This window comes from Leucoraja erinacea, chromosome 23, assembly GCF_028641065.1.
Source record: "Leucoraja erinacea ecotype New England chromosome 23, Leri_hhj_1, whole genome shotgun sequence".
Classification (NCBI taxonomy): Eukaryota; Metazoa; Chordata; class Chondrichthyes; order Rajiformes; family Rajidae; genus Leucoraja; species Leucoraja erinaceus.
Genome location: NC_073399.1, coordinates 27,139,825 through 27,153,509, shown reverse-complemented (window position 1 = coordinate 27,153,509; position 13,685 = coordinate 27,139,825). Strand labels below are relative to the sequence as shown.

Below are 13,685 nucleotides of genomic sequence, written 5' to 3'. Positions count from 1 at the left end.
ACCCTGCATCCTCATAGCATCCACCTCACCGTTCATACTACCACCATCTGCAAATTTGCTAATGTTACTTTTAATCCCTTCATCTAAAACATTAATGTATATTGTAAATAGCTGCAGTCCCAGCGGTACCCCACTAGTCACTACCTGCCATTCTGAAAGGGACCCGTTAATCCCTACTCTTTGTTTCCCGTCTTCCAACCAATTTTCTATCCATGTCAGTACCCTATCCCCAACCATGTGCTTAATTTTGCCCACTAATCTCCTATGTGGGATCTTATCAAATGATTTCTGAAAGTCCAGGTACACTCCATCCACTGGCTCTCCCTTGTCCATGTTCCTAGTTACATCCTCAAAAAATTCCAGAAGATTAGACAAGCATGATTTCCCCTTTGTAAATCCATGCTGACTCGGACCGATCCTGTTACTGCTATCCAGATGACGATGAGTCAATGTATGGCAGGGAGATTGATCAACAGATCAAATTGTGCCAGATCAACAACCTTGATCTCAACGTCAGTAAGACCAAGGAACTGATTGTGGACTTTGGAAGAGGAAGGATGAAGAGTGTTGGAGAGAGTCAAAAACTTCAAACTCCTGGGGCGTGCATATCACTGAAGATCTATCCTGGACCCAGAACATTGATGCAATTATAAAGGAAGCCCATCAATGCCTCTACTTCCATAGAAGATTGCGGAGATTCGGTATGTTAATGAACAGTCTCTTGAACTTCCACAGGTGTACAGCAGAGAGCATATTGACTGGTTACATCACGGCCTGGTTGGATAACTCAAATGCCCAGCAACAAAGAAGATTGCAAAAAGTGGTGAGCTACCCAGTCTAGCACAGGCACTGACCTCCCCACCGTTGAACGGATCTACAAGAGTAACTGCCCCAAAAAGTCAGCCAGCATCATCAAGGACCCACATCCCCCCTGGCCACGCTCTCATTTTAAGAATAAGTGGTAAGCCATTTAGAACGGAGATGAGGAAACACTTTTTTCACACAGAAAGTTGTGAGTCTGTGGAATTCTCTGCCTCAGAGGGCAGTGGAGGCCGGTTCTCTGAATTTCAAGATAGAGCTAGATAGGATTCGTAAAGATAGCGGAGTCAGGGGATGTGGGGAGAAGGCAGGGACGGGGTACTGATTGGGGATGATCAGCCATGATCACATTGAATGGCGGTGCTGGCTCGAAGGGCCGAATGGCCGACTCCTGCACCTATTGTCTATTGTCCTGCCATCGGAAATAAATTATAGGAGCTTGAAACCTGTAACGTCCAGGCTCAGGAGCAGCTTCTTCCCTACAACTATCAGACTATTAAACATGACAACATCCAAATAGGCTCCGAACTATTTCGACTTGAGGGGAATTATTTTTGACTTTATAACATATAATTTTTTTGCTGACGTTTATAATGGGTTTTACAGGGTACTGTGTTTACATATCTGTTGTGCTGCTGCATGTGTGAATTTCATTGTTCTGTTTTGGTACATATGACAATAAAACACTCTTGACTCTTAATATAAATAAATGCCTCAAGTGGATGCCGTCCTGCAAGGTTGACTGACCGATGATATAAGGTGGAATATCACAGAAGATCATAAACAGACCTATGTCACGCATAATACTAATCACTAACGGCATTATCTGAGACGTGTGGAGAGAGCCAGCACCACATCACCTCACACACGCTCTTCCTGACATCAAACTCTACACAGGCAGAGGAGAGACTCAGTCCCAGCAAGGAAAGTTCCTCAGATACTGGACCCCCATTCACCCAGCTGCAAGACAAGTTATATCCAGCAGTTAGTTTAGATAGTTTAGTTTAGAGATACCGTGCAGAAACAGGCCTTCAGCTCACTGGGTCCGCACCGACCAGCGATCCCCGCACATCAACATTATCCTACACCCACTAAGGACAATTTTTACATTTACCGAGCCAATTAGCTGACAAACCTGTACGTCTTTGGAGTGTGGGAGGAGACCGAAGATCTCGAAGAAAACCCACGCAGTCACAGGGAGATCATACCAACTCTGCACAGACAGGACCCGTAGTCAGGATCGAACCCGGGTCTCCGGCACTGCATTCGCTGTAAGGCAGCAACTCCACCGCTGCCCCTGATCTCGGTGCAGGAACCACAGAAGTACTTGATGGTAGAGACTTCCCAGTAAACCACTGAAGAGGGGCAAAGGGAATCACCGCCCTGGTCAGGAGGTGGGCGCGGAGAGGAGGGAGGGAGGTGTCACGGGGGGGAGGGGGAGCAATCTCTTCTGATGCTGAGGGGCGAGATGCGGTGATTAGTTGGCCGTGGCGTGTTCAGTGGCAGCATGTTTGCTACAGAAGGCAGTGGAGGCCAATTCACTGGATGTTTTCAAGAGAGAGTTAGATATAGCTCTTAGGGCTAACGGAATCAAAGGGATTTGGGGCGAAAGCAGGAACGGGGTGCTGATTTTGGATGATCTGGCTCGAAGGACCTATTTTCTATGTTTGCGGTTGGGTGTGTGAACGTGGCGTGCCTGGACGTGGTGTGGCCGGTGGCAGCTTGTTTGTGGTGGTATGTCTGGTAGTGGAGCGTCAGGAGTGGGGGCAGGAGGGGGGTGAGGGCAGAACGATTGGAGGTTCAAAGCTACAAAGGACAGGATCCATGGAGAGGGAAAGGGAAGGAAATGTCCCAGTGCTGCTGAGGAAGATCTCATCATCAGACAGACACAATGGAAAGGGAAACAGTGAAACTAGACAAACTAAATTTGGAGAATATGTAGTCCGGCTCCTAAAATGTAGTCTGGTTCCTTCTGCAGTTGTACAGAGCCCTGGTGAGACCACACCTGGAGTATTGTGTGCAGTTTTGGTCCCCTAATTTGAGGAAGGAAATTCTTGCTATTGAGGGAGTGCAGCGTAGGTTTACAAGGTCAATTCCCGGGATGGCGGGACTGTCATATGCTGAGAGAATGGAGCTGTTGGGCTTGTACACTCTGGAGTTTAGAAGGATGAGGGGGATCTCATTGAAACATATAAAATTGTTAAGGGCTTGGACACGCTAGAGGCAGGAAACATGTTCCCGATGTTGGGGGAGTCCAGAAACAGGGGCCACAGTTTAAGAATAAGGAGTAAGGAGACAAGGAAACCCTTTTTCTCACAGAGAGTCGTGAGTCTGTGGAATTCTCTGCCTCAGAGGGTGGTGGAGGCAGGTTCTCTGGATGCTTTCAAGAGAGAGCTAGATAGGGCTCTTAAAAATAGCGGAGTCAGGGGATATGCGGAGAAGGCAGGAACGGGGTACTGATTGGGGATGATCAGCCACGATCACATTGAATGGCGGTGCTGGCTCGAACAGCCAAATTGCTTACTCCTGCACCTATTGTCTATTGTCTAAATCATCACATCTTTAACAAAAGGAAGAGTGTAGTTGACTTGCATGTATTCAATGGATGGGCATTGCCTAGAATGAAAAGTGCAGTCCACTTGAGGGGCATTTGTAAACACACAACAACAGTGATGGCAATGTTACTCTGCGTTCCATCACAGTGAGGACATTATGCAAATTACAGTGAGGAATATGGAGGAGTCACTGTGGTGGATGTTTATGTTATAATGTATTTTGTGTGTTCCGCTGCTTTTTATGTGTATGACTCACATGGCAAATGAAATTTCCCGTATGTTGCAAAACATACTTGGCTAATAAAGTATTATTGTGATTGTGACACCAGTCACACTCCGACGCAGCAAGACGGGACTCAGATATCTGAAGAATATGAAGAAGGGTCTCGACCCGAAACGTCACCCATTCCTTCTCTCCAGAGATGCTCCCTGTCCCTGTGAGTTACACCAGCGTTTTGTGTCTATCTCAGATATCACTGACTGATATCTCAGTCAATGCAAGACGCTTCTTGAACAGCATGGTTACTACGAGGAGACAAATGAGAATTGTTTGCAAAATGAAGTCTTACTTAAAAGGATGAAATGAGATCACCCTGTGTTGGTCTGACTCATGAAACCCCGCGTGAGTCTCACACTAATCTTTAACACAAATGTACACGGTGGGTTCGCGTAGCTCTGAGATCACAAGTAACCTCCTGCGGTTCATTTTGCGGCTAATATAAATCACGTTATACCTGGGGGAAATCTAATAAAGATGTGCTGGGTTCTGTGAAGAGTTATTGCAGAATTGTTTTCCAATAATTAATTGTGTCCAGAGTTCTTGCTTTGTGTGATTAAACGTGTGATTTATGCACCATCATTAATTACACATGAGGTCATGATTTTCCACGGCAGTTCCATTACTTACAAAGTCTGTGATTTAAGTTCAGCCACAGATTCTTATTAGTCACAGAATCAAAGACTCAGACCCTTAGGCACAACCCAAAAGATGGCCCATCTAAGCTCGTCCCATTTGTCCATATCTTTCCCAGCCTTACCTATCCATGTACCTGTCCAAATGTCATTTAAATGTTGTTATTGTACCTGCCTCAACTACTCCCCTTGGCAGCTTGTTCCATAAACCTACCACCCTCTGTGTGATAACATTGCACCTCAGGTTCCCATTAAATCTTTCCCCTCTCACCTTAAACCCATGCCCCCTAGCTCTTGATTCCCTTACCCTGAAAAAAAGACTGTGTGTTCACCGTTATCTATTGCCCTTGTGATTTTATACACCTCAACCTCCTGCGCTCCAGGGTGCAACGACCTAGGCTGCCCAACCTCTCCCGAGAGCTGGCAACATCCTTGTGAATCTTCTCTGCACTCTTTCCAGCTTAATGACATCTTTTTTCCACAAGGGCGACCAAAACTGAACAAGTTCAGCCATACCAGTCTTCCTCCATATATTTCTGTTCACATTCAATCTGTCATCATGTGCATGCAATTTGTCTTCTATGTCTATTTGAACACAGGTCCAAACACTGAATGTCCTGGCTACCTATAACAGATGAACATTATGATCATTATTTTAAAGTGAACAGCGTCTACTGTTGAGAATTTAACACAAGGTTATACTTGACGAGTCCGGTGAATTGGTCAGCCCTTGCTCAGACACCAGCTCCCTCCACCTCCAGAAGTAAGTAAGTGAAAGGCCATCATTGACAGCTTTTTGTGGCTACATTTTACAGTGTCAACTGTTCAAAGGGCAAAGGGCAAAATACTGTGGGACTAAAGGGCCTGTCCCACTTGGGCGTCATTTACATGTCACGACTGTGATGCGCGCATAGTGCGTATTACACGCGCATGGTGCGTGGCGACGCAGGCAGTAACGTGCGGTTGCGCACCGCGCCTCAGGATTTTGGGATTTACAAAATTTTTGCTCGCCATCTGCGTGACGCACAAATGACGTCCAAGTGGGACAGGCCCTTAACTGCCCTGAGTTGTCAGAAACGCCCTGACCTGCTTGTCGACTTTGTGAGCGATGATCGTGGCTCCTTCCTCCACCTCGGTGTCGTTTATGGGCCGGATGCGGAGAGCCACCTGCACAAAACACAAGGACAGTCTCCCGTTGATGGATGAATGCAAAACATGCAGAAAACCCCACCCACTGATCCCGGATACAAGCAGAGGTCATGACAGCCAGTCTGAGCGTCCACACAGTGCAAAGTGTTTCTGGGACACACAGGATCTGGAGAGTTGGAGCACTTCAACATTGTTCCGTTTATTCACAGGACCACACCTAAACAACACTGATCCCCTTTGTGGAGATACAGCCTGGAAACAGGTCCTTCAGCCCACTGAGTCCACATCGACCATAGATCACTCATTCACTCTAGTTCCATGTTATCCCATTTTCTCATTATCTCTCTACACATTAGGGACAATTAATCTACAAACCCGCACGTCTTTGGGATGTGGGAGGAAACCGTAGCACCCGGGGGAAACCCACGCGATCACAGGGAGAACGTGCAAACTCCACAGAGACAGCACCCAAGGTCACGATTGAACCTGGCTCTCTGGCGCTATGAGTTTACTCATTCTGTGCCACCCCAGTGTTGTCTTTTAATGGATTCAGTGGGGTTTTTTGGTCATGGTTCACACCATTCTCTCTAAATGGTTAAAAACTAGATTTTGAATTTTACAATTTTAATTTTTACACTTCAATTTTAAACAGTTTATTAAATTATTAGTTGACATATAAAATAGATCAAAGATGAGGAAGATATGTTGATAATTGTAGGTTAATTTTTAATTGATGTGCTTATTGGCACGTTTCTGGCTACAAAAGAATACCTGCTTGTGTTTATTTGGTTGGAAGCTGCACATATTAGTTGTGGTTCAGGTCTTTAAGGGATCACCTGAACAAATTAATTCCCCAATTAGGTACTTTGTCCTGGGGGGTAACCCATGAAATGAATCCCGTACATTCATGGTTAGGTCATAGGGTCATAGGAGACAGACTTGTCCTTGCCAATGAAGATGCCCCATCTAAGCTAGTCCCATTAGCCCTGCCTGGCCCAGAGGGAGGTAAATTCTGAAATACTCTATCCAGGGTGTGTAGACCATTGGGACTATTTAAGGCGGGGACTGCACTTGGCATTTTGCTTTGGGCCCCAGCATCTGTAGTTGAAAACATAAGTCCTTATGCACACGTTGGGTTGGCAGTGGGCGAATCACAATTTAGTTTTACCTCCTCTCCAAACTTCAATGTCAATTGTGATGGTCTCCCATGAGCAGTGAGCATATTAAGCCGCCACTTTCCCTCTTGGGGAGATGTGCCAAGGGCTTTGTATGCTCGTGGACCACTAGGAACCAAGTCAGCATGTAAACAAGCCAACTTAAACAAGCTTCTAGTAAACCAGTGCCCTTCCTCTCAGGTCAAGAACAGCCTCACTCAGTGTCCAACCAGGAACGTACCAGTGTCCTAAAGGTGACCTACAAAGGACCTTCTACGTACATACAAGTGTCCTACAGTACACTGACCAAGAGGGTGCCATGGTTTGTGGGGAAAGATGTGGATGAGAAGGGTTTGTAGGCACTTGTGTTCATTCTTACTTGGAGCCCACCCTAGCGTTTCCAGATCCTCTATTTGCCATGCCGTGTGCTCCCAGTATCCCTCCTCTCTCAGGTCAAAAACGGCCGTAAATTAAAATAATGGCTTTGTATATTTGGGCAAATAATGAGAATGTGAAACAGGGCGGTGTCGAGAAGCTGCACAATTGCAGGCGGAACAGTGGCTCCATTGTGCACACTTCCTCTTATCTTTGTTTTTCATACGAAATGGATACATGCAACGCGCATGATTCCAAGAAAGGGTGCCCCTCACTGTTGGTGAGACTGTCAGATCAAGTTTACTTGGCAACGCTCTGTGGTTTGTGAAATGATTGTGTGCTGATGATGGCTGGGATCAGGGAGGGGGTGCCATGCCAGATGAGTTCCTAATAGGCTTCATGCAGGCTGTGGCTGGATCACTCACTTCACCCAACAAGGGGCTGCTGTTCTATACTTTCCCCAGCTGAATACCAAAAAATAATTAATACTCTGATTACCAGTCTGTTGAGAAAGAGTCTGGTGGTTCTTCAAACAAACCTGACATCACTTCATAGCGAGCACAAGAGAGATCAGTCTCCACCTCAGATAGAGCCAACTTCATGGGGCCTATTCTGGCAAGGGCTACCACTGGTTTTGAAGGATGCCAGTGTAGGCAGAGACAGACTAGCATTATACCATGGGCTTTGTCGATCTGTTACTGTCGAGGGCATAGCTTTGAGGTGAGAGGGGCAAAGTTTAAAGGAGATGTGTGGAGCAAGTGATTTTTTCACACAGAAGGTGGTGAGTGCCTAGAACGTAATGCCAGGGGTGGTGGTGGAGGTATATATGACCTTGGTTTTTAAGAGGCTTTTAGAAAGGCACATGGATAGGCAGGGAATGGAGGGATCATGTGTAAAGCTAATTTACCTTGGCATCATGTTTGGCATGGACATTGTGGGCTGCAGGGCCAGTTCCTGTGTTGTACTGTCCTGTCCGTTGATTGGGCAAGGAACAACAAGACTTTCCAATTCTGAGAGTTGAGGCAGCATCTTTGGGAAAGGAATGGAGCAAAAGGAGGGAGTAAAGGAGCAGTGTAGTTGTCTGGTGCGTGATATGAAGTGAAGGCTTGAAGGTGGCTTCACAGTTGCTCAAGTTGAATCCCATTTGGAAGTAGCATGTCTCGGATCTGGGAAGTGGGGCGCTGGATGAACAAGGAGACTCACTCTCTACTGAAGCCCAGGTCTATGAGCGTCCATGAAGGGTGTCTGCACAAGGAGTCCAAGTATGATCTGCACGGGGCTGCCGGTGATGTGAGGGACCATTCCGGAACAAACTGGAAGCTCTATTCCAACAACCTGATGCCAGGCGACAGTGGCAGGTTACAAGAACACCATCGCGGGCTACAAGATCAAATCTGGACAATCTCTGGAAAACAAGCCGGCTCCATCCAATCTGCTCAATGCCCTTTTTCCCGTTATTGAACTGGCAAGTAAGCTTCACTGAGGCGCATCCTCACACTCCCCACTCCCCCCCCCCCCTCCCCCCCCCCCCCCCCCCCCCCCCCCTCCCCCCCTCCCCCACCGGCCAGTTCTGTCCCACATCCCTCAGAGATAGAGGTCAGACCTGCTCTCGTGAGGGTAAACTTCAGGAGAGAGACAACCTGCATGGGCTCTGAAATCATGCAGCAATTCACTGGCCCCTGTCCTCACCCACAGCTTCACCCTCTCAACTCAACAGTCTACTGACCCCATCAGCATCACGGAAACCTCCAGCACTGCTGTCCCCATGGACTGTCGTGTGACGTGACCTGCCTCAATGCTCACCGCCCAGTAGCTGGAACACGGAAGGAGCGGGAGAGCTTTGAAAGATCAGTGTCACCCATATCTGTGCCTGTCTCCCGGACAATCTGACCCGCTACAAGTTGTGTACAGATAGTCTACAGGGGTATCCTTTTCCCTTGCACTACATTCAGGTCTGGATTATCCCGACATTAAGAACACACATCATGTCAGGATGCCATTCATTGCCGACAGCTCAACCTTCAACACTGAATAAGCTCATCCCTAAATATCTCATCCTTGGCATTGGGACCTCCATCTGTAAGTGGCTTCTGGACTTCCTGACCAGCAGACCTCAGTCAGTTAGAGTTGGCTAGACCATTTCCTCCACCCTGGCCCTCCACATTAGTGTTTCTCAGGCTTGTGTGCTCAGTCCCTGCTCTACTCCCTGTACACCCACAGCTGTGCAGCCAAGTACAACACCAACTCCATCTTTAAGCCTGCCGATGACACCACTGTTGTCAGCCAGACTTACAACAGCAGTGGGACAAAGTACAGGATAGAGATGGAGAACCTAGTGTCATGGTGTCAGGAGGATAACCTAGCCCTTAATGTTAGCAAGATGAAAGAGTTGGTTGTTGACCTCAGGAAGCGAGAGGGATGAACACACCCCTACCCTCAGCAACAGGGCTGCTGTAGAGACGGTCACAGCTGCATGTTCCTAGGCAACCACGTCACCAGCAAACAAACCTGGTCCCTTCACACTGGTGCTGTGATCAAGAAAGTGCATCCGTGTGTACATTCTGTGGAGCCCGAGAAGATTCGGCATGTCCACAAGGATTCTCCCAAAAATCTCCGGATGCACTTCAGAAAGTATTCCAATGAGAATAAAGAGTAATTTGGATGCTTCCATGTTTCTAATGCAAAATACATTTTAGAAGGTATTCTGACGGGATGCATCTCAGCCTCGGTTTGACAATTGCACACCTCTTTCCCAACTGGACCTGGTCCTTCCGTCCACTCCATCTTCACGGTGCGGTGCATCAGGAAGGCTGGAAGTGTTGAGGAAGCTGCACCCTGGCCAATCCCTTTCTTCTCTGCTACCTCCTGGGAGAAGATACCGGAGCTTGAAACCCTGGATGTCTGGACTTCGGAACAACTTCTCAACCTCGTTCCCACTTCCTCCCTTGGGGGATACTGTCACCATCTCATACCCTTCACTTTACCTCAGTAGGTTTTGCATTCCATTCTTGCACTATTCTGCAGTCTTGCACATCATTGAGCAAGGAATCTCATTGGTGCATATGACAACAAACTAACCTGAATCTGTTTACAATTTAGAAACAGGATTTTCTATCTTGCAACAGTGGTTGACAGAACCTTGAAGGAAAAACGTTAAAAACATCTTACACATAACAGCCGCCTTTAGGGGTGGACACGATTGGAATATGAATCAAAATAGGTGAATATTTAAACTCGCTCGGTGCACCAAATGTCACAAATTCACGCTGAGCCTTAAGTAAAATAACATGAAAACCGCAAGCCATCCATCCTATTGTTTTGTAAATCGCCTGCCTGCAAACTCCAAGTAGCCCAGTGTTTTCAACTTTCTGCATGTTGTGGGGCTGAGCACCACTGTCACAGTAAATGCAGGGAACACAACTCGTACATCACAAAAAGACACAAAGTGCTGGAGGAACTTGACGGCTCGGGACAGCAGGCGACTCGTCCGTCCATTCCCTCCACGGATGCTGCCCGACCCGCTGAGTTCCTCCAGTACTTTGTGTCTTTTCTGCAAACCAGTGTCTACTAACAGTTCACCAGCCGCGCCAGGAACTGCAGGTGCAGGTTTACAGCAAAAAGACACGCAGTGCCTGGGTAACTCGGCGGATCGGGAAGCCCACGGAGTGACCCCCCCCCCCGAGCGCCGGCGCCGGACGCGAACTCACGGTCAGCTGCTGGTCCTTGCTCTCGCCTCCGTCCTTCATGTTGCCGGGGCAGCACCGCACCGCACTCAGCTCCCGCCGCCGCCCCCGGCAACCACAAACCCAGCGGGTAGACCCGTCCCGTCCCGCCCGGGGGCTGGAGGAGGCTGCCCGCCGCCCCGGGAGCCGCGCTGTCCCGCAGCCGGACACGCTCTGAGCCTCCGCTGCCGCTGCAGCCGCCGGTCCCGGGCTGTCTGTCTGTCTGTCCCTCACTCACTCTGTCCCTGTCCCTGTCCCGGTCAGTGGGGCTGCTCATCGGCGCCGCCTGGCGGCCACCCGCGGGGGAACAGAACAGAACAGGCCGGTGGGGAGAAATGAAGAGGGGAGAGAATGACGGGGAGAGGGGGAGTAAGACAGAGCTCTAGGGGCTAGTGGAGTCAAGGGACATGGGGAGAAGGCAGGCACGGGTTATTGATAGGGGACGACCAGCCATGACCACAATGAAACGCTGGCTCGAAGGGCCGAATGGCCTCCTCCTGCACCTATTTTCTATGTCTATGTTTCTATGGGAGGGGGGAGAAAGAGAAAGAGGGGAGAGAAGGGGGAGGGAGAGGATGTAGAGAACGAGAGTAGAGAGGGAGAGACGGGAGTGAGGGTTGGACTGAGGAGGGGATGAGGAGTGGGTCTCGCAGGGAGGAAGGGGACAGGGAGAGGGAGTGTCCAGACACAGAGGAGATTCCAGAGACTGGGACCTCGGTCTGTGACCAGGACGCTGACACCTGCAATACAGAAACACAAGAGGCTGCAGACCCTCATGTTTACTTCATCACAAAGTGCTGGAGGAACTCAGGGGGTCAGGCAGCATCTGTGGATGGAATGGACAGACGATGTTTCGGGTCGGGACCCATTCTTCAGACTGTTGGAGGGGGGAGGGATGAGGTGGGAGCAGGATAAATCATGGTGAATCATAACCGGATACATGGAACTGCAGTTCCTGGTTTACCAAAATAAAAGAGTGCTGGAAGAACCTCCACAGATGTTGCCTGGCCTGCCGAGTTCCTTCAGCACTTTGTCTTTTGCTCAAGATTCCAGCAGCTGCAGTTCCTTGTGTCCCTTCACCTGCATTGACCGATCACTTAGGAAGACTGGAGTAATGCAGCAGGTCAGGCAGCATCTGTGGAGAGAATGGACAGACAATGTTCCAGGTCACGGCATTTCCTCAGTTTAATTCCAGCATTGGCCCCTAGACAAAACAAGTGATGATTTGCAAATTTGCTATTTTGCAAGTCAATTAACCTGCAATCCCGTCTGTCTTTGGAGTGTGGGAGGAAACCGGAGCACCCGTAGAGAATCCACGTGGTCACAGGGAGAACGTGCAAACCCCACACAGACAGGCACCCCCGCCCCGTGGTCACAATCCAACCCAGGTCTCTGGCGCTGTAAAGGACCTGTCCCACTTGGGCGACCTAATCCGCGAGTTCTGGCGAGTTTTCCCTCAACTCATACTCGCAGCATGGTTGACATGAGGTCCTAGGAGGTTTCCGTAATTCTCCTTCTTGCTCAAGAGTGGTCTCCACGTACTCGAGGCCTCAGCTAGGTCGCGGCGTTTTTTTCAATATGTTAAAAAATGCCCACGAGTAAAAAAAGGTCACGATGGTCGTAGTAGTTCGTAGTAGGTCGGAAAGTTAGTCGTAGGTAATCGACGGGTAGTCGAAGGTAGTCTTCATCATAGTCGAAGGGAGGTCGAAAGAGATCGAAGGAGGTCATCTTTACTCTCCATTATTCAATGTCCAATTTTCCCAAAGTTAGTCGTAGTTAGTCATTGCTGGTCTTAAACATAGTCGAAGGAGGTCTTCAATGTCATTTTTTTAAAACTCTTCTAAACTCGCCAATTAGGTCGCCCAAGTGGGACAGCCCCTTAAGGCAGCAAATCTACAGCTGTGCCACCGTGCCGGCTAACTGCATTAAACTGGCCTCTATCTCAGTAATAATGATCTACAAAACTCTGTGTTTTGTTGTACTATGGGGTTTGGGTTTGCATTATTATTTTGACCATGTATTACTGGTTATTCATTCATTGTATTATTAATTATTACATACTTATCTGTGTTTATTGAGTTAATGGGCCTGTTAAACTGCAACAAATAAGAATGAAATTGTTCCATTGTAAGTACATATGACAATTAAACTCTTTACACTCTTGATAAACCCACCAAGAACCTATCACTTGCCCCCACACACGCAGTACAATGTTCAGTGGCCAATGAAACAGCAGCACTGGGAAGTAAGCAGGCAAACTCCACACTGACAGCACTAGAGGTCAGTATTGGACATGCCTCTATTAACAGCCCCGAGGTTTTGTCCTAATCTTCTGGAGATTGAGCATGGTGTAAAAATATAAAACAGACAATCAACTCCTTTTCTCATGAAAGTTATCCGGAAGATGAAATCTAATCTCATCACTGTAGCTAAGCTTGATTATCATCACAGTGGCAGAGGACTTGTTGGCAGAGCCTAAAACTAGTGCACCAATGATAGACACAAAGTGCTGGAGTAACTCAGTGGGTCAGGCAGCATCTCTGGAGAAAAGTCTCGACCTGAAATGTCACATATCTCCAGAGATGCTGCTTTAATTTTTAATTGAATGTGTATCAGCACCTTTCCCATCTACACAGGACCTGTTTACAACTGCTGCATATATGTACTAAGTCCTGATGCATAGTGAGAATCACAGCCGGAGCATTTAGCCATGGGTGATTCAAAGACCACGAGGAAAATTGAAGTCAGTCAGAATTAGGGGATCCCTTCACTTCTCTTATTATTATAGAAACAAGGAACTGCAGACAGTGCTTTATACCAAAGATAGACTTTGGAAAGATTTGGTGGAAATTGACAAATATAATGTCCCTATTTAAAAACAGAGGGGGGCAGAAATGACCAGTTGGTCACTAGGTAAATGCTGGAGCAGGATATTTAGAAAATTAAAATCAAGGCAGTGTCGCTGTGGGTTTTTCACCATTGGGCTGTAGGCTTCCCAA

At 47.9% G+C, this 13,685-nt stretch overlaps 1 protein-coding gene across 2 annotated transcripts in view; it reads right to left on the bottom strand.

Moving 5' to 3' along the window:
* The window catches only part of kif19 (kinesin family member 19), a 129,810-nt gene extending 118,896 nt beyond the window's left edge, over nucleotides 1–10,914 (bottom strand). For both annotated transcript variants that reach the window (XM_055654155.1, XM_055654156.1), the window contains exons 1-2: nucleotides 10,672–10,914; nucleotides 5,373–5,453 (exon numbers count right to left, since the gene is read on the bottom strand). In XM_055654155.1, coding sequence (XP_055510130.1) covers nucleotides 5,373–5,453; nucleotides 10,672–10,710 — 120 coding nt within the window. In that variant the 5' untranslated portion in view covers nucleotides 10,711–10,914. The remainder of the gene's footprint in view (nucleotides 1–5,372; nucleotides 5,454–10,671) is intronic.
* Nucleotides 10,915–13,685: the final 2,771 nt, after the last annotated feature.